The following is a 23,270-nucleotide window of genomic DNA, read 5'->3' on the forward strand; positions in this document are numbered from 1 at the left end:
GGGTGAGGTGGGGAGACACCAAAGACAGTAAGAGGCCCACAGTTTGAAGGCACTGCAGACAGCCACACACAGCACACGTGTGCTCCCTACCCTCTGTGAGAGCATCGTCTCCGCCCGCGCAGGCTGCACTGACAAAAGCCGTCCGAGGAGCGGCTGACGAACAATGGAAAGGCATCTCTCCCAGTTCCCAGGCCTGGGGGCCGTCCAAGACCAGGGCAGCAGCCGGTTCTGGCCGGACTGAGGATCTGCTTCCTGGTTCCACTTGATGCAGGAGGACACGGACTCCAAGGCCAGAACTCTGATGTCTAGAGCCAGGGCACTGGTTTCCTCACCACCTGTCCAAGTCCTGGGTCAGTGCCCCTTCCAGAAAGCCTTCCCTGAAAAACCCAGGCCGTTACTTTCACTTACCATTCGGAGGAATCTGTAGCCCCGCATGACCCAAAGCACAGAGCCTGAAACACCAGACAGGTCACACGGGGCCCCACTCCCATTTCTCATTTAGGAGGTCTGAGACAGGGTCCAGACTATGTGCCAGTTCCCAGTGGTGCTGAGGCTGCTGGCTGGTCAGGACGTCACAGTTGGGAACCACCGGTTCAGGAACTGGCAAGATCTTCACCCACACCCGAGGCTCGACCAGTGAGGCCAAATCTTAATTTTCTTAAGCAAAGACTCTCTGAAGGTTTAGTCCCATGTTTTCTGGATGTTCAAGGATCCTTAACTAGGAACAGGGCAGACGGCTGGTGTTGATCTGTGCAGCCCACACCTGCCCAAGTGGCTTCACCCCTTTCGGAGCATTGTCCCACTGAAGACCTGTAAGTGGGGAAGCCTGTTTGCCGAGACACCTTATGACTGTCCTCCTCCGATGTGAAAAAAGCAACTGGTCACTTGAAACTCCCCTACCCAGAGTAACTTCTGTCCTATCTAATAGACATACGTTATGATTTCTCCTTATAAATCAGTTACACCAAATAAAATCTTAAGAAACATCTGTTCCTTACAACTTAACTTTCTTTTAAAGAAGAAAATGCCCCCCCTTTATAAATCCAAATTCACAGAAGAAACCCTGCCCTAAAACTACCAATTTGTCATTTAGGCCCAACTTTTATTCAAGAAGCCCCCACATGGCCATCAAGAAACAGAGATGGATGTATCTGGGGTGTCCCAAACATTTCGTAAAAGCTTCAGTGCACAGTCCTATATCAGGCATGCTCACACGAAAATCCAGACATCTGCTTCTCTTGAAAAATGTAGACTGCAGCCCAGCCAGGGTCTTATTTTCAGAAACTCACTCATTTTGTTGGTCGCTCTTCCTTGACTGTTGGCAACAGCTGGACCTGCTTTCCCAGGGGCAGGCACTTCCCAGCTCACGGCAGATCACACCACCCACACGGTGACCACACACGACATCACACCCCAGCCTGTATCTGCCTGTCCCCAGACATTTGCATGTCTATTTTTACAGAACCATAGGAGTTTATAAACTTGCAGTATACAGAAAAAGAACCTCAGCTATCTTAGATAAAATGTTTAAAGGATGTGATGAGAGCTGCCCTGCGTTCTCTGCTGCTTCAAGGCACCTCTCCTTGCAACCTCAGCTGCTGAGCTGACCTCCTGAGCAGCTGGGGTCCTGAGTCCCAGACAGACAGGTGCAGCGACCACAGTCACAGGATGCCTTGATAGGAGCTGCGAGAGTATAGGAAGGGAGAGAATGTTAAGGGAAAGGGCGAGGGGCTGGAGGAATGAGGAAAGGGGGAGAGGCTGACGGTAGGAGCGGTTGGGAAGGGGAGACCTACCCACGCTTCCTGCACCAGAAGACTAAGCATCCAACGCATCCACTCATCAGGAGGGACCCCAGGACGGCCACCGGGATGAGCCACGTGGAGGAGAGGCTCCCCTCTGCGTGCAGAACACGGGCTGTCAGCCCAGGACCCTCCCTAGTCCCAGCCATGGTCTAAGCCTATGGGAGGGTGCCACGGGTGCCTCTCGCTGCCTCCCGCAGGTGGAGTGTCCACTCCCATTCCTCGGCGGTCTCGAGGCCCCCTCTTGTCTCAGGGCTTGGGGGCCGGGGCCCCTTCACTTCCGCACACAGTGGTTTAGCACAGGAAGGACAACCAGGTAGCCACGGGGACCTGAGCCTGGACCCAGCTCCTCCCCTCTCCACCGCCCATGAGACCGAGAGCACTGAGCCTGACCTCGCTCCGTCTCCACGTCTTCGACAGTAAAATGAGGAGGATGGCACCTGTCCCAGAGGAGCCGGGGACAAGTGGACGCCATGCTGGGCAGTCAAGGAGCACTTAGGACCCGGCAACTGCCTTGCTCCCCCGGCCCCGAGCCTCAGCCTTTCCACAATCCATGGTGAGCTCTCTGGGGACTATTTATTTACCAGCAGCTTCCAGACCTGTGAACTGTTGGGTTTATTTTTTTCTTATATATGGGTCGTTTATCTCAACCCTTTCTGAGTTCAGACTTCAATACCCCTCCTTCCAGTATCTGAAACTCCCTCTTCTAACCCTCTTGGTTTGGGGGGGGGGGGTCATTTTGGAAACTTTTCTATCCTGTGTGTGTCCAAACCCACCCCATGGCCAGTGCCTCCCTCTATGCTTGAGGACCACATCCGCCATGGCCAGACAGGCCCCAGCTCTTTCTCACCCCAGTGGAGGACGATGTCTTGGCCTCCCAGACTGCTGTGTCTCACTCGGCAGGACAGACCGGCCGCCTCCCGGGCCGCCACGTCCAGGGTCACTCGGAGATACCACGTCCCGTCCGCGTGGGGCAGGACGTCGCCTCGCTGGGTGCCCTGCTGCTCCTGCTCACGCCGCATCCACATCACCCACACGGGCTTCGGGTGGAAGCCGGAGACGTGACACACCAGCAGCCGACGGCCGGGACCGGGAGGGGGTCCGGCGGACAGCCAGGCCTCCGGCTTCACTGTGTCCGATAAGGAAGTGGGGGGTGTCAAGGCCGGAACTCTGCAGCCCACATCTCCCCCTCTGGAGGTGGAGCCCGTGACTGTCCATTCGCGTTGGCCTCTGCAGGAAAGCCTTCCCTGACGCCCCATCCCAGGCTCCCGTGAGAGCATCTGCTTGGCCCCTGGAGCGCCCTGTGTTCTGCAAGGGTTTCAAACATGCCTGTAACTGAGGCTCTGCGTTCCCATCCTCCCCTCAGCAGAGACCCTGTTTGACCCAGTGTGTATTTAATTCAGTTCATGGAACCCAGTCGGGGCTCAGTTAATGTCTGTGGGATGACCCTCAGTCCTCGCCCATGCCTTCCTCAGCAGTTCTGGCCCCAGGATGATCCAAGGGCTGTGAAGTCTAAGGGGGAGAACCAGCCAGAGCGCAGGAGTGGAGGGCAGGGGTGAAAGAAGCGGGCTCACCTTGCTTCTCTAGCTCCGACTTCCCTGCCTCCAGGAGGCCTCTGAGGAACTGCGGGCAGGTGTCGTTTAATAACCACTGCAGGGTCTGTCTGGTCCCCTGGTCCTGATTGAGCTCTTTGGTGGCCCTGCCTGCCCAAGAGGGGGCATCGGGGGCTGGCACCCAATGAGTTCCTTGGAAACTCATGATCTCTTTTCCTTGAAATGCCGTATGGAAGAAGCTTTCCGAGGTGTTCCCGGGGCACAGCTCGCAGCCAGCAGACACCTGCATCTCAAAGGGATCTGAGAAGGGGACAGGCCAAAGACCAAAGAAGGGCCGAACGGATTAGAAGGGGCCGAGGAGGAAAAATGCATGTCAGCGCTCTCCTGGGGACGCCGAGTCCCGGGAGAGGAGTGGGGGTTAAGCGGCAGGAGGAACGGAGGCAGTGTGCGGGGTCAGGGGTGGGGAGCGCCCCGGGCAGAAGCGGGGATCCGGAGACGCGCGCGCGAGCTGGGCGTCTCGGAGGGGGAGGCAGAGCGCCCGCCGGCCCTGGGTCCCACCCCCGGCTCACAGTCCAGCCGCAGCATCTTGACGAATTCTCGCACGTCCCTGGTGAAGCTCCGGCGGTACACCCGCAGTATCTGCTGCAGCTGCTCCCACTGCGGCTCGCTGAACCCGCTCCGCGCCCAGGGCCTGAGGAAGCGGATGGCGTCCGAGCCGTCGGCCCAGCTGTAGGCCTGCAGCTCCCCGAGCCGCCCCAGGCCGTCGGTGCGCGCCCAGCTGCGGTTGGCGAACACCGACACCTGCAGGCACTGCAGCCGGCCGCGCGCCAGCGGGGCGCACAGCTCGCCCGAGGCCAGCGGCAGCGACCAAAGCAACAGCAGCCACCAGCCACGCGGGCTCCGGACCGGGGGCCGCTCCCCGCGCGCGGGGGCGCCGGCTGCGTCCCGCGGGAGGCGCCGGGACCGTCGGTCTCCGGCGCCCCCGGCGCGCGCTGCCCCACGGATCCCCAGGACTTCCCGGAACCTGGGGGAGCCCCCGGAGCGGCGGGGACTGAGGCCACCTGAGGGCGCCAGGGTCGGACTCGGAAAGGTCCCGCCTGTCTGCCAGCCTGCGGACCTCTGGTCGCCCCGCCCCTGGCCCCCGACCCTCCCACCTCCGTCTGCCCCCTCCTCTCGCATCTCTGATCCCCCTCGCCCCAAAACTGTCTCAGTCCTTCCTGGACCCTCCCTATGCTCCCCCCCAAGCTGATACCCCCGCCCCATCCTCCCTGCCCCACCCCTCAAGTCTGATCCCCGCCCCAGGGTCCCCCTCCCACCTCGGCTCTCCTGCCCTATGCCCCCTCTCCGACCTCCTACCCTCCCACCCCCGCGCTCCACCCCCGCCCCTCAGAAGTCTGAACCCCCCATCCTCCCCTGTGCAAGCTCTGATCCCCCCCCCCCCCGGCCCATTCTACCGCACAATCTCTGATCTCCCCTCTCCACCCTCCCCTTCAACCTCTTATGCTCCCCCTACTTTCTCCGAGAACCCCACAAAAGCCTGATCCCCGCCCCCACTTCCCCCTCCAACCTCGGACCTTCCCGCCCCCATCTTCCTGGAATCTCTGATCCCCCTGACCCCACAGGCACCCTGACCTCTAACCTCTGACCTTCACCCCCCTGGTGTCCCCAGCCCCTCCTTCTCCTCCTGCATCTCCGGGTACCCCTCCCACTCACCCCGGTTCAGCCCCGCTGCCTCTGTGCGAGCTCCCTGTCTCCTGCAGCTCCCCACTCACTCTCCAGACCTGAGCTTCTGCTCGGGAAACTAGACCACACTGTGGTGTGCACCCCGACGGGCGGCCCCAGGGCTCACACGGAGGACCAACATCCGGACGGCGCGGCTCAGAACGGCCAGTGCCCCTCTTCGGCGGCTCAGAACCTGGACGGCGCCCTGATACCCCCCTTCCCAGCACTCCTTTTATCCAAATCCTGGGCAACTCCTCTAGGCTACCTCTCCGGAAACATCTCTCCAGTGTGTCCCCTTCTCTACATTTCCACCTCCTCCGCTGCCCTAACCTGCCACATCTTCTGACAGGGGTTTCTCAGGATAGAGACCACAGAGGTTGAAGGCCTACGGGCTGATGCCTGGCCTGACCTGACCTTGGTCCCCTTCTGTCTCCCTCCCCACCCTAGTCTCCCCTGCTCTGTGCCTTAGCCCCGCCACCAGGGTTTCAGTTCCTCCAACATGCAAAGCTTCTTCTTGCCCGACATCTTTGCACAAAGTTCCCTCTGCTTGGAAAGCTCTAGACTCTCTCCTCCCCTCACCCCCTTCTGAAGTCTAGTTATTCCTACCCAGATCTCTGTTCAAACGTCATTTTCTCAGGGGGACTTCCCAGATCCCCCTGCATGAACAAAGGCAGACAGGTCGGCCCTAACGGGACTCCTCCCGTGCTGCCAGCTTCGTCACCCCCCACCCACACCCCCGCACACATCGGTTGGTAAATACAGGGCCAGGGGAGCTCTGTCGCTGCCAGCCCTCCCAGGTCCCCGCCAGAGTACAGGGAGAGTCCTTGAGGAGAAGAGGTTACGTCTGGTCCTCCTCTGTGTGCTCAGCGTGGCCCCAAAACACTTGGAGATCACACAGAAAAAAATTTTTTGCTACCAGTAAGTGGTTCATGATTAAATTAAGATACGAAATCGCTGGAGGCCTAGGTGGGAGGGGACTGGGGGGCAGAAGTCAAAAGAACAACTGTAGGACTCACAGCTCAGTCACAGCCAGGGCCTCACCGGCGTTCTCCAAGTGTCCCACTTCCTGTAAAACTTGGAAAGTTCTGTTTAGTTGATCGGCATCCTGAAATTTTCTGATAACATCCTTTCAGACTAAAAACAAGACCTGGTTTTGTTGTTGTTGTTGTTGTTTGTTTGTTTCTAATCAGAAACAAAAGCCAGGGAGTATAACCTTCAGATGTTGGGGTTATGGAGATACACCAACGAATTTTCCAAAGGTCGGTTGAATCAGATGCTTTTAGCCATGACAACTTTAGCCACTTCCTTCAGGAGGAGACTCACTGAGTCAAAGGATGCCAGGAGCAAGGCTAGGTCCCTCATGGTGAGGTCACTTTTTAAAGCAGGGCACAGGTGTCCCTGGGAGAAGGGGTCAGAGCGCTCCCCCAGTGCCAGGAGCTGGCTGCCATACATGCCCCTGGATCAATCCTGCCCTCACTTCTAGAACATTTTGGATTCCCAAAGTGCTTCCACATAGCCTATTTTGCTTACTCCCCATCTCAACTGCTAGCGGGGTCATTACCTGTAATGGGTCAGTAAGCAGACCGACCAAAGTGGACGTGCGCCAGCACTCCAATCGCCATCTGCTAACCCCGGTGAAGAACTTTGTTTCCTCAGGACCGCCTTCTGAGGGGCCACCCCCTACTCGGAGGTGCAGCAATGACAGGACTCCAGCGGTTTCTTCCCACCTTGTGGGTGTGTAACCCTAGGACATCACAGCTGGAGAAGAGTAGAAATGTCTAAGATCGGAGTAAGTTTGGAGTAGAATCAGAGAATTACAGATGATTTGGCTAACGATAGCCACAAAGAAGACTAGTTATGGAGTCATTATCAGAAGCCCAGGATCTGAGGGCTTTACCAGAACCCAATTCCTAGGAGAGGAAGAGATGTCCCCAAGCACGGCTGGTCAACCTGCAGGCTTCAGGCGGGTTTCCTGTGCACCCTGGGCCACATCGCAGCACAGCGGGCTGCTTTCCTCAGCTGTCCCTCCACACCTGGCATTACTGTTCAAGTGGCTGCCTTGGCTTAAGTTTCTGAAATAAAACTTCCCCACCGATCTCCAGGTGCTTCTGTTTGCACTGACTGATTGCTCCTGAATGGGGCAAGCGCAGGGCTTTCTGAAATTAAAGGACTCATTTATTTTGCTTGTTCATGCTCTCACCTCTTGCCCCTGGTGTTGATCAATACTGTATCTTCAGGGGCTACAATACTGACTGCAACATTGTAGATACTCAGTTTTTATTATGCAAAAATATTGCTGAGCACATTTTCTAAGCCTGCAAGCATTCTAAGCCCTTTGCAGCAGTATCTTACTGAATCCTGGTAAAGACCCCAAAAGGTCTCTTGTTGGTTTTGTTCTCTGCTGTCTTCAGCACCTAGAGTCTTCCCTGGGACAGTTTAGGCACTCAAGTATTTTTCCAAAAAATGAAGATAGGTGGTATTAATGCACATTTTATTGCTGGGCAAAATGATTTTCACAAAAGAGATTTTCACTACCTTTCATCAGCTCATAAATATTGACTCTAGGACCACAACTCAGGTGTCTTCTTTCCCAGATATCGTGTTCTTTGCACTGTACTTTGCACCTTCCTCGTATTACCCCCGGGGGACCCCTGAATGTGCTGGGGAGGTGTGGTGAGGGACGAAGTCTGGGGAAGTAGGTGAGGGTGAGGGAGTGTGGGAACTTCAGCCCGAAGATACTCGAGAATCCTGCTCTCCTGGGAGAGTCAAACCTAACTCGGGAATGTGAATACAGATGTGAGCCCAAGAGACACAGCGGCAGAGAAGGTGGTCAGGGAGAATGGAAGAGGAAATTAGGACAGAAGTGCGTGATTCCACTGCTCAGTGTTCATCGAGGTGACACCGCAATGACCAGCACCAAGGAGACAGTGGGAGGCGGGGGGAAGTGGGCAACTCACGCATGTTCTCCTGACATGCTCCCCGGGTAAAGAGTTGGGCTCCGTGTGCTACAGTCATACAGCAGGGTCACAAAACCACAAATTAAGTTCAAAGAGCCCCACATCAGGTCTGCAAAGGCACAGTGAATCGTGACCTTATGGGCATCGTGCACGCCCGCCCCTGTGAGCCTGCGCTCCTGTGCTCACCAACACACATGCCCTCTGACACACATGCACCGACATGTGTGCACGGCAGTGGTGTCTGCAAGGAGCCCACACTGAAAACGGTTTGGGGCCATCAGCTTGGGAGTACTTGTGCTTCTTTAAGTGACACTTTCATCTATTTCTTTAGTTTCTAATCCTCTCCTTTATTATCTTTTCCAGAGGTGCCTCTCCACAGCCTTTACAGGCTGGCCTTCCTGACTCTCCCGCATCTCTTCAGCTCTGGTTTTTCTTTCCTTCCTTGTCTCTCTCTTCACGCACATCTGGGTCCTTTCTGGGGAGCCACCTTCTGCTTCACTAACTCAATGATCTCTGTTGAGCTGTTAACTTTTCTGTTGATGTGCTCATACTGGAGACTAGTTGCTAAGTCCTAAAAGATTTATTTGATTTTTTAGAAAATCCTCCTGTTTTTAGCATGCTGTTCTTTCCATGAGGGTTTCTCCACACAGTCCCTTTTCTTACCTCTTTTAACATTTTTGGCATACTTGTTTTATTATTATGTCTTTTACCTTATTTTGCTATCTGCAATTTTGGGATGTGAATTTTCTTATTGTGTCTGCTGACAACTAACCCGTATATGTCTTATGTCCTCCTCATCGTACAAAGTTTCATTGATATTTTATAATTGTTTCCCTGTGACAGTCCCATCTGACCTAGACCTTGAGGGAAATTTATGGAGAACCGTTTTGCATTTGCTTCTGACAACTTCTTTGGAATGCCAGTGGCCCCGGATGAGCTCTTACGTCACTCCTCAGTGTGTGTCTCATAGTCTAGGCAGATGACAAATGGCAAGGCCTCTAGCCAGTACATATCACAGGCCTGGGGGTAATTTCTCTTCTCTGTGTGTGTGTATATACATACAGGCACACATACATATGCATTTTTTTTTTTCATTTTACCCAAATCCTTAGCAAGCTTTCTCATAGCTTTCTAAGGCTTGCGGCAGGGCTTTCTTGGCTTTTTGTCATAGACTTTACACTTGTTAGAGGATCCAGCTTTTTATGAAGGTGACCTCTTTTGCAAGTTCTACCTCCCACAATACCAAGGCCAAGTCTCCTGTCCTTGCACAGGACCCTGCAACGCCTCAGCCCCCAGCAGCCAGGTGCAAGCAGGACTTAAATTCACATGAACTACCACTGTCACTCACCCTGACTGTCACGGAGCCCATGTTTCTTTTCCTTTGAGGCAGGTTTGAGCCTCACTGGGTTATCATCTTCGGGTTAAATCTGTAAGTCTTTAAACTCCGTGTTGGGGTGGGAAGGCAGTCCTTGTTACCTTACTGTGTTTTGGAAATTGTTCACTACAGGGTTTGATATTGTTCTGGGCAGCTGGATTATAGAAGAGCATTTACAAGGATGTCCTGCCCCGAAGGAGTCATTCAAAATGGGGAAAGGTCTGAAATCATCAGAATGAAGAACAATTTAAGGGACTAGCCAGAGTAGCCAGGGTCTGAGGTCTGACCTTCAGAAACAGGCATTCATTCACTTGCCAGTGGCCTTGCCAGGTGGCATTGGGCCCTACGTGTGAAAGTCACCAGAAGACAAAGTGTAGCGCAACACAAGAGCGAGACAACTTCATAGCCCCCAGCGTTATTCAATCAAAGATGGTCTGATTTTGTGTGTGTGTGTGTGTGTGTGTGTGTGTGAGCTCTGCCCATAGGGGGGCCCAGACTGGACCTGGGGGACCATTTGCCAAATATGCTGGGAAAGAAATTACTGTGTGGAATAAGGTCTTTGATTCTATGATTCTTCAGTTTCGTGACAAAGTCTAATCTTGTGCACTCTCCTTTTATGGTCTGTGGCTCCAGGAACCAACCTAAGCAATGAAATAGAACACAGTTCACAGGTTCACCAAAAGATGGAGGAAACATGTCGTAATGGCTGCCTTCTCGCAGTCTACAACTCTGACTTCCAGGAGAGGAACTGGGTCTACAACTCCATGACGCACACTTCACAAACCAAACGCCTTTGAAGAATAAACCTTTTGTAACAGACACATAGCTGCACTTGCCAGGAGTTCTGTCTAAGGGATCTCACGGATCTCGGATCTCGCGGATCTCGGATCTCAGGGATCTCTCAGTCTTCTTGTCCCCCGCCCTGCCCCGTCTTCCCCCTGCCCTCCTTCCTGACCACCCTGGATCCCCTCCTCTGTCCTACTTCCTCCTCCCTCTTCTCCCTGCTCTGTCTCCGGGCTCCCTTCTGCTCTGGCCCTCATCCCAGATGGCCGTATGCCTGCCAAGCTCTGCCCAGCAAAAGTGGAAGTTATTTAAACAAAATGGGGTTGACACTGTGGCTGCTCTGGCAGAGATTGGGCCTGACCCTTTGGGGTGGTTTCTGTTCCACCTACAGCCTCGACCAATCGTGGGGCATGACAGGTCAACCAAAGTTCAAACCAGTGAGGGAAAGGAGCTTAAGGAAGTGAGCCTGCCTTCTGTGGTGTAAGCCGTTCACCCCTAGGGTCCGCCGAACGGGTACTTGTCCAGGACTCCACGAACTCTGGACGCTCATTTTTCTCTTTTGGTTCTCACAACAGCCTGGTAAGGTTGTTACCCAGATTCACAGATGAGAAAACATGATGAATAATTTTAAAAGTACTGGTCACGTGCTGAAACGTCCATATTTGGGGTGTATTGGGCTGAATATACTACAATAAAGCGTATCTGTTGGTTTTGTTTTGTTTTGTTTACCTTTTCTGACATGACTACCAGGCACTTTTCATTTACATATGTGGCTTCCATTCTATTTTTAGCAGACATGGCTCTTTTAGGCCCATTCTAACTCAGGCACGCAGTTGTGTGGCCAGCCGCGCTCACCCACCAGGCCTGACTCACTGAGTCTCCCTGGCTTCCGTGCGTGCTGCTGCCCATCCCGTGTCTGATGCACAGGAACGGCCGGCCCAGCCCTATGCCATGCAGCGCCGGGTCCAGAAAACCACACCAGGGCCACAGTGCTGCGGGCAGGCACCAACATTCCACGTGCCCGGGCTCCCCCGGAGTCCCGCGTGGCCCCGCAGTGCCGGCAGCCTGGCGCTGTTCACCGTTCCCCCTGCTGTTCTCTAAGAATCCAGGGACAGAAAAAAATACTCACAAAAGATGCTACTAATTTGCTGACTCTACAGACACTTTGGTCCTCCGCCATAGCTTTAACGTTTTTGCTTATAATTAAAAATATATTAAAGATCGTTGTGTATTTGAACTTCTTATACATGTGCAGATAAAGCTACCAAAAGAGAAATCTCCGCAATGTTCCCGGGGCTTTCTCTGAATAAGGATGTAAATAGGGGACTTTTGTTTCAGTTTTATGAGTTTCTGAAATGCGTACAATATACAAATGTTGCTTTCATAATCTACGGGAGGGGGAAAAACTTCAATTTATAGTCAAATAGCCAAGCCTGATAAAGCACAGGAAGCAAAGTCTCTTTCCTGAGCCTATAAAGAGAAAGGATGAGTTTTCTGTGAGTTCTGCTAACCCCAAGAACATAAACAAGATGCTGGCTGATTCTCCAGAAGCTTCTTCAGAGGTCCATCTGCAGAGACCTCCTGGTGGCAAGAGGAGGAGGTGACCCAGAAGCTTTGAGCAAGAAGCAACAGATAATGAATAAACAGAGGAGGGTTTCCTGGTTAGGTCGGCCTCCAGCAGGACCAGATGAGGTCGCAGAGCCCAGAACATGTGTTCCTTCTCCTGAAGCACCAGCCACTCCACCCCAGACACATACATAACCAGACCAAAGACATGGGACATTTGAGGAAAAGCAGCAGTATCCCCAAAGACACCTGAGGACCAACATGGTCTCCTACTCTGCCCCGAATGTGCCTCCCTTGCCTTGAGATCTCTCCTTGCAGTCAAGCTGCTAGTGCGTGTGTCAGCACCGAGTGTGTCTGAGTCTTCAGAGGCCAGGATGTCAGGCCGAGGGGCAGGAGACAGGAGCACAAGCCGTCCCCACTCAGCAGGCACCTCCTCCACGTCCATATCCCAGAAGCCCTTCCCAACAGCATCCCACTGGGGTAGGATCAAGGGGAGGTACCAGAAACGCCAATCACTCCACTGCCCTGCATTCCCACTGCACTCCTTAGCCGAGAGAGTGCACAGGAATTATAAGAAAGACCCTGGTTCTCTCATCTGCTCTGTCTCTTGAAGCAGTGAGTCAGGACATGCTGCTGTTTCACTCGTGGTCAATGTGCCTCACATGGGAAGGTCAGCACCACCGTCTGAAGAGGTTACCTCACTGAATCCGGGAACGCTCCCTCGGTTCAGGACCAGGTGACATGGGCCTCCGAGGTCCTGGTGACTTCAGCCCTGTCCTAAAATTCCCCACTACCAGTCACCGTGATCAGGAAGAGGAGGAAGGCCTAGCTTACAACAGGCACTCTCCTCACCTACAGCTTCTCCAAACACACGCCTGCCTCCCCCCCGACAAGACTTGCTCCTTGCAGTCCTAATCATGCCCTTGCACCTTCTCGGGGTTCTTCTGTGCGTTTCAAATGCACATGTGGCCCAGGAGCCTAGCGGGAACCCTCAGGCCTAAAAGAGGATAAATGAATCCATCGTAGGACCTCTTCCAAACAGAGTTCAAGAAGTAGCGTCTCTCCTTTTAAGTAAACTGTTCTTCCTCTTCCTGCTTCCCCTTCCTCCGCCGTTTCTCTTCCCAGCAGCTAGGGTCTCCAGTCGGGTTGACGAGTCACCTGGGAAGACACAGTGTGCAGCCCCAGGGAAGCCCCAGCACGAGGACAGCGGCGAGCCCGACTCCCGCTGACAGAGCGGGCTAGACTGATTTCAGTATCCAGCTAATCCGATCCTTTCATTTTTCAAGTGAAAGCGAAATGTCTCCAGGAAAACTGTTTTGTGAGAAGAATTTAAATCCCAGGTCCTGAATCCCAGAGCAGTCTTTTATTTTATTTTCTTAAAGATTTTACCCATTATTAGGAGAGAGAGCTAGAAAGAGTCCAAGCAGGGGAAGGCGGGGAGGGAGAAGCAGGCTCCCCACTGAGCAGGGAGCCCGGTGTAGGGCTCGATCCTAAGACCTGGGACCTGACTCGAGCTGAAGGCAGGTGCCCCACCAGAGCAGTCTTTTCGACATGGTGTGAGAAGGGTAGAGAAACACTGACAACAACAGAGGCCGTGGCAGAGAACAGTTTTGCAAGGAATCAGGCAGGTGGAGGAGGGACAGTCTCTGGGACGCCTACATCTCTGGGGAGACACGCCACAGTCAATACAGCCAGGACAGAGAACGAGTAGAGGGCACAACAACGGTCCTTCCAGAACCCCGAATGGGGACTCTGAACTCCAGCTCTGGGATGTGTGGGAAGCCGTCAGACTTCCCAGTATTAAATAGGGTCACGTGAGAACACGGCCCCCAAACTGGAGATAGGGACCTCCTCTCAAACCTCACTTCTTCGCAAGGCCATGACTCAACGCTGATCGTTGCCAGGAAAGCTGCTTGCATTTCAGTGCAACCAGCAAGAAACGATTCTACCGGGGAAATTCTACCAGGGAAATTCTATCTTCAAGTCATACTGACTCAAGAGCTACAGAGTCCTAACGTTTACTTTAAAAGAAGGAAACTAAGATTGGAAGAAACACACACAGGCACTTTTCACAGATCCTGCTGCTACAGAAGAACGATGGGGAAAAGGAAGCAAAAAGGCTTCCCAGGACTTAGGAGAGGTGGGCTTCACGCTCCCTCAGCTCTTCCCTCAACAAGCGTTTATTGAGCACCGACGACACCAGGAGTGTAGACTGGAGGCTCAGGAAAGGCTTCCGCGGGTAAAGAAGACACGGCAAGTGGATGTGAAGGTGAAAGGCATCATGGATACATGCCCTTTCTTGTCGGCTACTGTCTCATCTGCGTCCATTTGTGGCTGAGACGGAAGGGCGAAGGAACGGTTCAGAGGTGGCAGGAAGGAGCCGGCGGTCAAGGCCAGCGGAGGCCGTGACACCATAAGCACCCATGTGAGACACTGAGCCACAAGGACCCAGGAGGGACAGCTTAACCCCGAGAGTGACAGAGTAACGGGGCCACACCACAGAGGCTGGGGGAAAACAGCAGAGAGGCGACGTGGGGAGCAGATGCCGTCAGAGGCATGGCCGTGGCTAACCAGCTTCCTCAGCTCAAACAGAACTGCCTCCTAGAGCCCGCTGCTTTCTCCGGTAGACCAGCAGGTGTCTGCAGAGCGTGTGCAGTTATCCCCGCTCGACCGCAGAATAAAGTACGTTCTCTCTTCAATATCTTCTTTGATGGTTCTGCAGGAAGCAGGGCGCATGGGTGGTTCTGTCCTTAAGCACAGTCTTGGCTTCAGCTCAGGTTGTGATCTCTCACGGCGGTGGGATCGAGCCCTACATGGGGCCCAGAGGGGAACTGCTTGAGATTCTTTCCCTGCCCCTCCCTCTACTCAGGCACTCGCACTCTCTCCTCTAAAATAAATAAAAAATATTTTAAAAAGTAGAACCAAGTGTTTTTCTGAATGTGAGGCTGAAGTGAGACTTTAGTGTGAGATATGATTAACTCCTTCTCTGAAGCAGATCTAACTGGACTTCAAATGACCCCTTTTGAACTTCTGAAACCTATTTCCATGGTTTCATTTGAGACAAAAGTCATGACTGAGTTACAGTACAGACTGCGAATCAAAATAAATCCACCCTTGATTTAAGGCAGCAATGTCAGACATTACACCCAAATTTGGTTGTCCTTGTGGGTTCTACGCTACAAATGCAAGTACAAATATTTGAGTTTAATCTGTCATCTGATTCTGCCCCACGTGGCTGACACTTAACCCCACTGCCGCCAACTGACCCTAATGACACAGACACTGGGCACATTTAACAGTCAATGGCAGCACTGGGGGGTGGGGTGGGGGGACACACACACTACTCCTACCTCCATCCTCTCTCTGACACAGACACCTTCTCCCGTCACTCCCTCGCATTAGCTTGTTAGGACCCACATGAATAGCAGAAGGGCAGAGAACGTGGGAACATTTCAGAGAAAATAAAACCGACAGCACTAAACACGGTGCCAGAAACCGAGGGTACAAAGATAGTAAGATTACTCGAGACCAACTCTGAGTCAGGTGACATACAGCCTCCAAGTGCCTGAGTTGGAATTGAACCCTGGGCCTGATGGACTCTGAGGCCTGTGACCTGAAATGCCATGAAGACAGCCCTTCATGTGACCACCCTCAAAGGACCCACGATGTAACAGGTTAGAGAGGTGTGAAAGTACAGCAGTGGTGGACCCGGGGGGAAACTCGTCCCTCGTGGGCCGGAGAGGAGAGCCGTCACACAGCTTCTTGGAAGACGTGGGCTTCCAGCTTCATTGTGGACCAGCCCCTTTGCAGGAAAGGCGAACACTAGGAACATACTCTCACGATGCTTGTTTCCTACTTGGGAAGCAGGCAATAAACAAGGAACCTGTGTGTGTGTGTGTGTGTGTGTGTGTGTGTAACCAGTGGGGGGGGGGGGGTGTTTTCAAGTACTAACAATACTAGAGGGAAATTGGGGAAGATCTAATGATAGCGTGATTAGGGCGCCCTTTTAGGTAAGGCTGTTGGAGCGCGCCTCTCTGAGATGAGTATCTGGGTAAAGTCCCCAACAGACACCTGGAAAAAAAAAGAAATTGTTCCAGGGAGGGGAGCTCCGCACGTTCACACACGAGCGATGAAGTCAGAGTAGCCAGAGCCGAGGGGCCACACGAGGAGAGCAGGAGGGACATGTGAGCGTGAAGCGGGGGCCAAATCAAGTAGGGGCTTCGAGAGGAATCACTTTAACACCGTTTTGGGGGAAGTTTCCCTTCGTTGTGTCCGGAGCGAGGAAAGCAAACACCGCCCCGAGGCATGCGACGCATTCCTAACGTGAAGAATTGCGGTAGTGAGAGTGTTTACTCTGGGAACCCGCGCCCGGCCCCCACCACACGGCCTCCAGGAAGACCATTTAGAGAAGGATGGAAACCAGACTGACCAGCGGCTCAAAAAGAAAAAGAAATCTTCCGAAAGGGCCGTTCTTCCGGTCCGGCTGGGTCGATCCACTGAGGCAGGCTTTAAAAACCAGAAACGTGCTGGTCACCAACGTACTGGCCGTACTGGTCACCGCACGCGGACGGGTCCCCCCGCGTCCCCGAGCTCCGAGCCTCCCCGCACGGCGCCGACAGCAGCTCCGCGGGCGGCCCGGGACGCCGGAGCACCGGGCGCTGCAGCGAGTCCGCGGCCGGCCGGGGAGGATCGCGGGCGCCTCTCGCACAGGAGCGAGGCCCGACGTGGCGCACCGCGTTTCCCTGCGAGCGCGGCCGCCCGGCAGCACCTTCGGCGTCCGAGGGCCGAGCCGGCGCGGGCCGGAGCGCGGAGGACAGGCCGGTGCGCGGGGGAAGCGCGCGGAGCCGAGGGCGGTGCGAGGAGAGCGGACCCCGCGGAGCGAGCCGGGGACACGCAGGGCGCTCCCCCGGGGCCGCCCGCCGCCAGCCCGCCCGCTCCGGCCCGCGCTCCCCGGCAGGCGCGCTCCGGCCCCGCGCACAGCCCGCGCCACCGGCCGCGCAGGAGCAGGAGAGGCGCCTCCTCCCGCGCCCGCGCCCGCGCCGCGGCCCCCGACGTCCCCCGGCCTCGCCCGGCGGGTCCTCCCGCGTCTCCCGCCGCCCCCGGTCTGCCCTCCAGGTCTGCCCGGTCCCGGAGAGACGCGCTCGGCCCCGAGCGAGGACGCGGAGGACCCGGGACCGGGCGCGAGGCCAGCCGGGGGGCACCGAGGTCTGCAGGGACACGCGCTTCTGCAGACGGAAGCCCGGAGCGGGACGAAGCGCAGGCCCCGCAGGCAAACAAGAAACGCCACCGGAACACAAACGGCGGGACCACGCCGCAGCCAGGCCGCGCCGCCCCGCCAGGCTCTCCCGTGCGGAGAGCTCCGCCGCGCCGCAGCAGAGACCCGCGTCCGAAACCCCGCAGCCCTCCCTTGAACTACAACACCCAACATGCCCCACGCACAGGAAGAGCGACCCAACCTCTTCCGCCCCCGTCAGCCAATGGGCTTCTTCAACCTCCTTGCCCCAGAAACACCACCGGAAGGGAGGGCTCTTTCTGTCACGTGACCCGTTCAGCTTCTCCCTCGCGGATTCCAAAAGTGCGGTACTGGACAAGAAACGAAAGGCCTAGGTCCTAGGTCCAAATATGGGATCTTTGGTAGCTTGGGTTTCACTAACGAAACGCGGGTTACTTGAGCGAAGGGCCTGTACCACGCCCCTCATTTGACATCCGTCCGCTCTTCATCCGGGGCGGGGCTTGGAACAGTAACACGCGTGCACTTCCCCACCTCTTGGGGCGGGCCTTGGATGGCAGCACATGCGCACTGGCTCACATGCGCCATTCTCCTCCTGGCGGGGCGGGTCGTGCTACGACCTGTTGCACATGCGCACTTTCTACCTTCCCTGTGGCTGGCCTAGAAACTAAAGCACATGCGCACTTTCCCTATACTCCGTGGCGGGCCTCAGACCTGACGCACATGCGCACTTTCCCGTCCTCCCCGGGCGGGCCTGGGATCTGTGGCGCATGCGCAGTTCCGTGTCTTCCCTTGGCCGCCTGTCCGTGAAGGCCGCCCGGCTCTGATTTTTCCCAGAGCCAGTCTAAAGATTGTGTTTGGGGAAATGCAGTCTTCCTTCCCCCCCACGCATGTTTCACTTCAGGATGCAGCAATGAGATGTTATTTTTTCTTTTAAGCCCTAAAGCAGGGCTTGCAATCTGCCCTGTGTAGCCGACGGCCGTGGGGTTGCCGGTCACCTACAGCCGCCCTGGGCCGGTGGCCGGTGCTGTGCACCCAGGCGGGCCGCCCGGGGCCGCCGGGCCGCTGGGCCCAGTGCCGGAGAAGCCCGACGAGCGAGCAGGTGCAGCGCCGGCCCCGGGAGCAGCAGCCGCAGGCGGGGCGGCCGGAAGGGGCGGCCGGGAGGGAGAGGACGGGCTGCTCGGGCCGTCCCTCCGCTGCACGTCCCGGCGATTCTCTGCTGCGCCCCTTCCCTTCTGGCCGCTCTTCCATCCCTGCCGCCGCTCACAGATCATCGCCGTCTCTTCTTAAGTGATTTCCCTGGGTCTGGCCCCCACCCCAGCCCGGTGGGAATCCCTCTAAAATGCAAATATGATCATTAAAACATGCCACGGCTCCCCCTTACCCCAGAATAATGGCCCGCCGCCTCCTACAGCAGAGCTGTCCCACTCTGTGTTCCAACCATCTTCACACATTGGCAGTCCCTTTAACGCACCAGGCTTTCTCTTCCCCAAGGGCTTCTTTCCTATAGAAGCAATTTAATGAGCATCCCGAGCTCTGCGGAGCGCCGTCCTGATGGGGTTTCTTCCAGAGCCTTCCACCACACTCTGGCTCAGACGGATTCTATAGCTTTCTGCTCCCTTGGCTATCAAAAGTCCAGTCGAGTGAATCCGCTTTAAAGCTCCAATCTCATCCCGCCCCGAGCTCCAGCCAGGCTTCCTGTAGGGCTTGGTTTGGAGAACTGGTGCATTCGGTCCTTCAGTAGAACTCTCACTAATTTAAACAAGTTGTTGCATTGGGAGCTGGAGGACTCATTAGGGAGGAAGGACAGGGGTTCCTTTACCTGACTGGGCACGTAATTACAATCATCTGTTGGTTCTCTGCCTCTCAGGGTAAGGCTGACTGGTCATGGACACCTTCCACTGGAAAGGTGCCCAAATGCCAGCTCTTACGGGCACACAGGTGAGTTTTCTGGAGGCTCTCCCCACTGCGTCATCCCAGAAGGGGAATCTGCTGCAGCTTAACTGTTTCCGCAAGCCCTCAGGCTCCCCTTTGGTGGTGAACAAGGCTCCCCGGGCTACCGGTTTTCTTGGGAGGAGAACCAGCAAGACTGCTCAGGCCCTGCTGATTTCCATACTGTTCACGTAACTTTCAGGAAACTCATAGATCCTTCTGCACCAGAGGATCTCCTTCCCACTGTGACTGCAGTGGAAGGGAAGCCCCAGCATCTCCTGTCCTCCACCACAGCCTCTGGATGTGACATCCTTCCTTCCTTTGTCCAACGAGCCACTGTTAACTGACCTGGAAGGAGTGAGGGAGCTGTGATGCGGGTCTGGCTGGGGCCCTTCACGCCGGTGAGGACAGGATGACGGGTGGACAGCTTCCTGGAGCACATATGCCTATGCTGAGACACCAGGTAGAGTTCTCGGGAGCTACAGCCTCCTTCCTCTGTCCTCTCCCTCTCTACACCCCCACGATAGAGCAGAAAGGACAGGTTTGTCCCACAGGCTAACAGAAAAGTGCTGCTTGGCTTTCGGAGCCTTAGGATAAAGTTGAATATTGTTCCCAGGAGGCAGTTCCAGACAAAAGACCCTCCCATATCTCTGGCCCTGAATTGTCTGTTCTCTCCTTTACAACGGGGGCGGCAGCTTTGTCTGAAGAGCCAAGTTTCTGGGTTAACTAAAACTTGAGCTTACCCAGAGCATCACATTCTGCTGTTCACTCAACAAATGTATATGAGCATTATTTACATGCTAGTTTTCAGGGAAACTACGGCAAAGACAGTTCCTGCTCTCAAGTCACTGAGCACCAAGTACTCTGATGGGGCTATGCATGTATGGCTTGCAGGTTCAGGTCCAGGTCCCAGGGAAAATAACTGTAGCCTTAAAGCAGGAGCTGAGTGCACAGAGAAGCAGAGGGGAGAGACGCAGAGCGGCAGGCGGAAGTGCAGAGGCCAGGCGGTGGCAGAAGCAGATCGCCTTGCTGAGCGCCGAGCCTGCTGGAGGAGCCTTGCCCCTGGGAACGGGGCAAGTATTGCTTTGTTTGATTCTTACAACTCTTTGGGATCAGCACTGTGATGAACCCCATTTTATGGAGGCAGGGAAGTGAAGAAAACACTTGAACACAATCACAGTTTGCACAGTAAGTGCTGAAGCCAGGCCTCAAACCAGGAGTGTGAGTGCCAGCAGCAGCCGTTCGCCCCTTGGCCACCTGGCTCTGGAGGCTGGTGAAAATGCTCTTTGGAGAAAGAGGACGAGATGCGTGGGAAAGGGGACAGGAGACTAATCGAGGCAGGTAGGCTCAGCAGGATGTGAATGCAGTTTCTACACCATGTGGGGCACTTGGACTTTATCTCAAGGTAACAGGAATGCAAATGACAGATTTTGAAGAGGAAAGTGGTCTGCCTTGTATGGCTAATACTCTGCTAACTCGAGAAGGGGGATGATCCTGGAATAAGGCTGCTGGAGAGGGCATGAGGGCCAACCGACCAACCCTGCAGGAGGAGCCAGGACCGGGAGATGAATGCTTCAACGGAGGAGGAAGCAGGAGGGTCAGGAGGAGGGGTGGGTATGGAGGGCCCTTCAGAAGTGGGGTCGAGGGGGTATCGAAACTGAGTGAGGACAGGAGCCAGGGAGGACGCGCAGGCCGGCTAGACTGCTGCGCTTCTTACTTTGGAGTGAGGACAGGGGAGAGGCAGACGGGAAAGGAAGGCCTAGGATGGGGTGGAGGGGACGGCTTGTGGTGCTCACGCTGCCCTGCAGGGGTGAGCAGGACAGGACCATGCAGTGGGACCTAGAGCCTGGGGTCGGGGGTGCCATCTGGACGCAGGCACAGGACCACAGACATGCAGGCTGACACAGGAGAATGGATGGGACAAGCAGAGGAGACTCCAGAAATCAAAGCCTGGAGCTGGGCCGGAGGGACCATGCAGCATGCAAAAGGGCAGTGGATGAGGGGGGAAGGAGGGGCACTGAGGGAGGAGCAGTGTGCAGGGGTGCTGCTTCCAGAGCTGCGGGGCACAGAGCAGCTCAGCAAAGGGGCTGGGCGGTCCTGACGCGCCCAGATAAATGGGGAGAGGCTCGTACACTTGGGAGGACGAGACGGTTGTTGGCTCTGGAGAACACGGGCTGGGGGGTGGGCTTGGGCAGGGGATCAGAGTGGGTTTAGGTGCAGGGGTGCAGGGAAACAGATGAAGACGGCTCTTATCGCTCACCTGGCTCTGATGGAAGGAGAGAGAACACAGCATCCGGGGAGGGTTTTCTGGTGGTTGTTTTGGTTTTTATAAGGTAAGGGAGACTTGGCTTGGCGTATTTGTTTCCCATGACTACGACACACTGCCACACACCTGGTGACTTGAAACTAAACGGATTTCTTCTCTTATGGCCCTGGAGATCATAGGTCTTAAACCGGGCTGGCAGGACTGCATCCTTTGGGGAGGTTGTAGGCAAGAATCTGTTTATTTGTCTTTTCTAGCTTCCAGACGCAGCCTGGACTCTCCGGCCCATGGCGCCTTCCTCTGTCTCCAAAGCCAGCAACGCAGCACCTTCCACTCCTCCCACTCTCTCCCTCCCTCTCCCTCTCTCTGTCTCTCTGCTTCTGTTGTCACATCATCTCTCTGTCTAACTCTTAAAAGGTCTCCTGTAATTACATCCAGTCCACTCAGATAATCTGGGACAATGCCCTCGTTTCAAAACCTTCAACTCAATCGTATCTGTAAAGTCCTTTCACTGTAGAAAGTAACACAGCCACATGTTCGGGGGACCAGCATGGGACATAAAGTCGGGTAACCGTCACACAGCCGACTACATACAGTATCTGCCTGGTGCATAGTAGGTGCCCAGCAATATTACCACGAATGGTAATATGAATATTCCTGTGCTGTGCCGAGAAAGAGCCATTGGAGACATTACAAATGAGCGTGAGAGACTCAGAGGGAGAAAGCAAGAACCCTCGGGCCAGAAGGGTGTGCCCACACTGGAGAAGGACTGTGGATGGCATCATCATGGCTTCAGCCTGGCATGATGGTCGTGTGCGACATGCCAGCTTCCCCAGATCTCCCTTCTGATTTATTACTGTTTCCCCCAGCCCCAGCCCAGAGCTCCTGGCTCGGCCTCTTCTGCAAATCCGCATTCGATACGTGTTTGGGATGAATAAGTAAATGAATTGGTGGAAGGACAAATGTGCAAACTTAGCAGGCCGGGGGGCAAGGGGGACTGTGGGTTTAGGTGATGAGGACAGAGCAGCTTCTAGCCATGAAGGCTCCCTGCGGGAAGGCCCGTGTCTGCTGGGTCAAGGGCAGAGAGCTGGAGGAGCAGGAAGGAACTGCTGCAGGTGGACACAAGAGGTGGCACTTGGGAGTCAAGTGAGTGCTGGCCGGACCGAGGGAGCCGGGGGCGAGCAGAGGCCATCAGCAGCCCCGCGGGTGAGCGTGCACTGATACCAGGTACATTAAGGATCATCTGGGCTTCCGAGAGATGTAAGAACAGAACCACAGTACAAAGAGCACTGGAGTAAGAAGAGCCCCAGGTTGGATTTTTTGTTTCTCTCAAGTTAAATGTCTGGTTCTGAACTGATTCCTGCATGACTTGGAGCAAAGACTCACACTCTTGAGCCTCAGGTGCCCGAGAGGACTGAGCAGGTGCAGCCCTTCGCCCCACAGCCAGGGTAAGGAGAGACAGAGGCGCTAAGGGGTTGCTGCTGCCGTCTCTGAGTTACCGCTTTAAATAAAACGATGTCGAAACACTAAGGATGTGTCTTCATGGAGGCTCCGAGAACGTTCTTTGCTCTCTTCCCTTTCAGAAGTTTAAAGTGCTCTACACATACACAACAACAACAGTGACAAAAACCTGAAGGCTCTCGGTCAGCAGGGCTTGGGACAGGCCGGAAGCTGGGAGGTGAGAAGGCTCAGGGGTCGTCAGGCTTTGCCGGAGAAGGAGAACGCGTAGGGGTGTGTGTGTGTGTGTGTGCGTGGATTATGGGAACTGCCTCCCTCAATCAAGTAGGCAGTAACGTCTCCCGATCTGCCCTTGGGAGTCAAGGGAGACCCAGGAGAGCTACTGCTGTCATTCAGTCCAAGTCCACAGGCCTGAGAACCGGCGTCGTGAATGCCCAGGGGCAGGAGATGATGGACGCCCCCGCTCCTGCAGACACCACAGAGATGGAGGCAGGTGGAAGGAGTCTCCTCTGTAGCAGATAACGCTCCATGTGCAGTCACAGTGGGCTTCCTCATGGGAAGACCGGGATCAGACTGACTCACCACCCCATCCTGTTGGTCGGTGGAGAACCACAGGCCTCTCCTTCATGAGG

The 23,270-nt window shown here is 55.2% G+C and overlaps 1 protein-coding gene and 1 long non-coding RNA gene across 8 annotated transcripts; one reads left to right on the forward strand and one right to left on the reverse strand.

Annotated features, from left to right (window-relative positions):
* Positions 1 to 1,081: 1,081 nt before the first annotated feature.
* LOC131814505 (antigen-presenting glycoprotein CD1d-like) lies at positions 1,082 to 18,456 on the reverse strand. 7 transcript variants are annotated; one of them, XM_059145445.1, is made up of 7 exons: positions 18,370 to 18,456; positions 6,636 to 6,832; positions 3,922 to 4,043; positions 3,374 to 3,652; positions 2,650 to 2,928; positions 1,794 to 1,896; positions 1,082 to 1,683 (listed from the first exon to the last, which is right to left on the reverse strand). In XM_059145445.1, the coding sequence occupies exons 3-7, from the start codon at positions 3,935 to 3,937 to the stop codon at positions 1,662 to 1,664; spliced, it is 699 nt and encodes a 232-aa protein (XP_059001428.1). In that variant the 5' UTR covers positions 3,938 to 4,043; positions 6,636 to 6,832; positions 18,370 to 18,456; the 3' UTR covers positions 1,082 to 1,661. The 7 variants fall into 7 exon arrangements, with proteins under 7 accessions (XP_059001428.1, XP_059001430.1, XP_059001429.1 ...); XM_059145447.1 differs by lacking the exons at positions 6,636 to 6,832; positions 18,370 to 18,456 and adding an exon at positions 6,091 to 6,109; XM_059145446.1 differs by lacking the exons at positions 6,636 to 6,832; positions 18,370 to 18,456 and adding an exon at positions 5,405 to 5,625.
* A 245-nt stretch (positions 18,457 to 18,701) lies between these two features.
* On the forward strand, positions 18,702 to 23,270 carry LOC131814511 (uncharacterized). Its single transcript, XR_009347316.1, has 3 exons — positions 18,702 to 18,926; positions 19,120 to 19,380; positions 21,438 to 23,270. It is a non-coding gene; the product is annotated as an uncharacterized LOC131814511 (long non-coding RNA).

The sequence above is a fragment of the Mustela lutreola genome, chromosome 14, assembly GCF_030435805.1.
Source record: "Mustela lutreola isolate mMusLut2 chromosome 14, mMusLut2.pri, whole genome shotgun sequence".
In the NCBI taxonomy this organism is placed as follows: Eukaryota; Metazoa; Chordata; class Mammalia; order Carnivora; family Mustelidae; genus Mustela; species Mustela lutreola.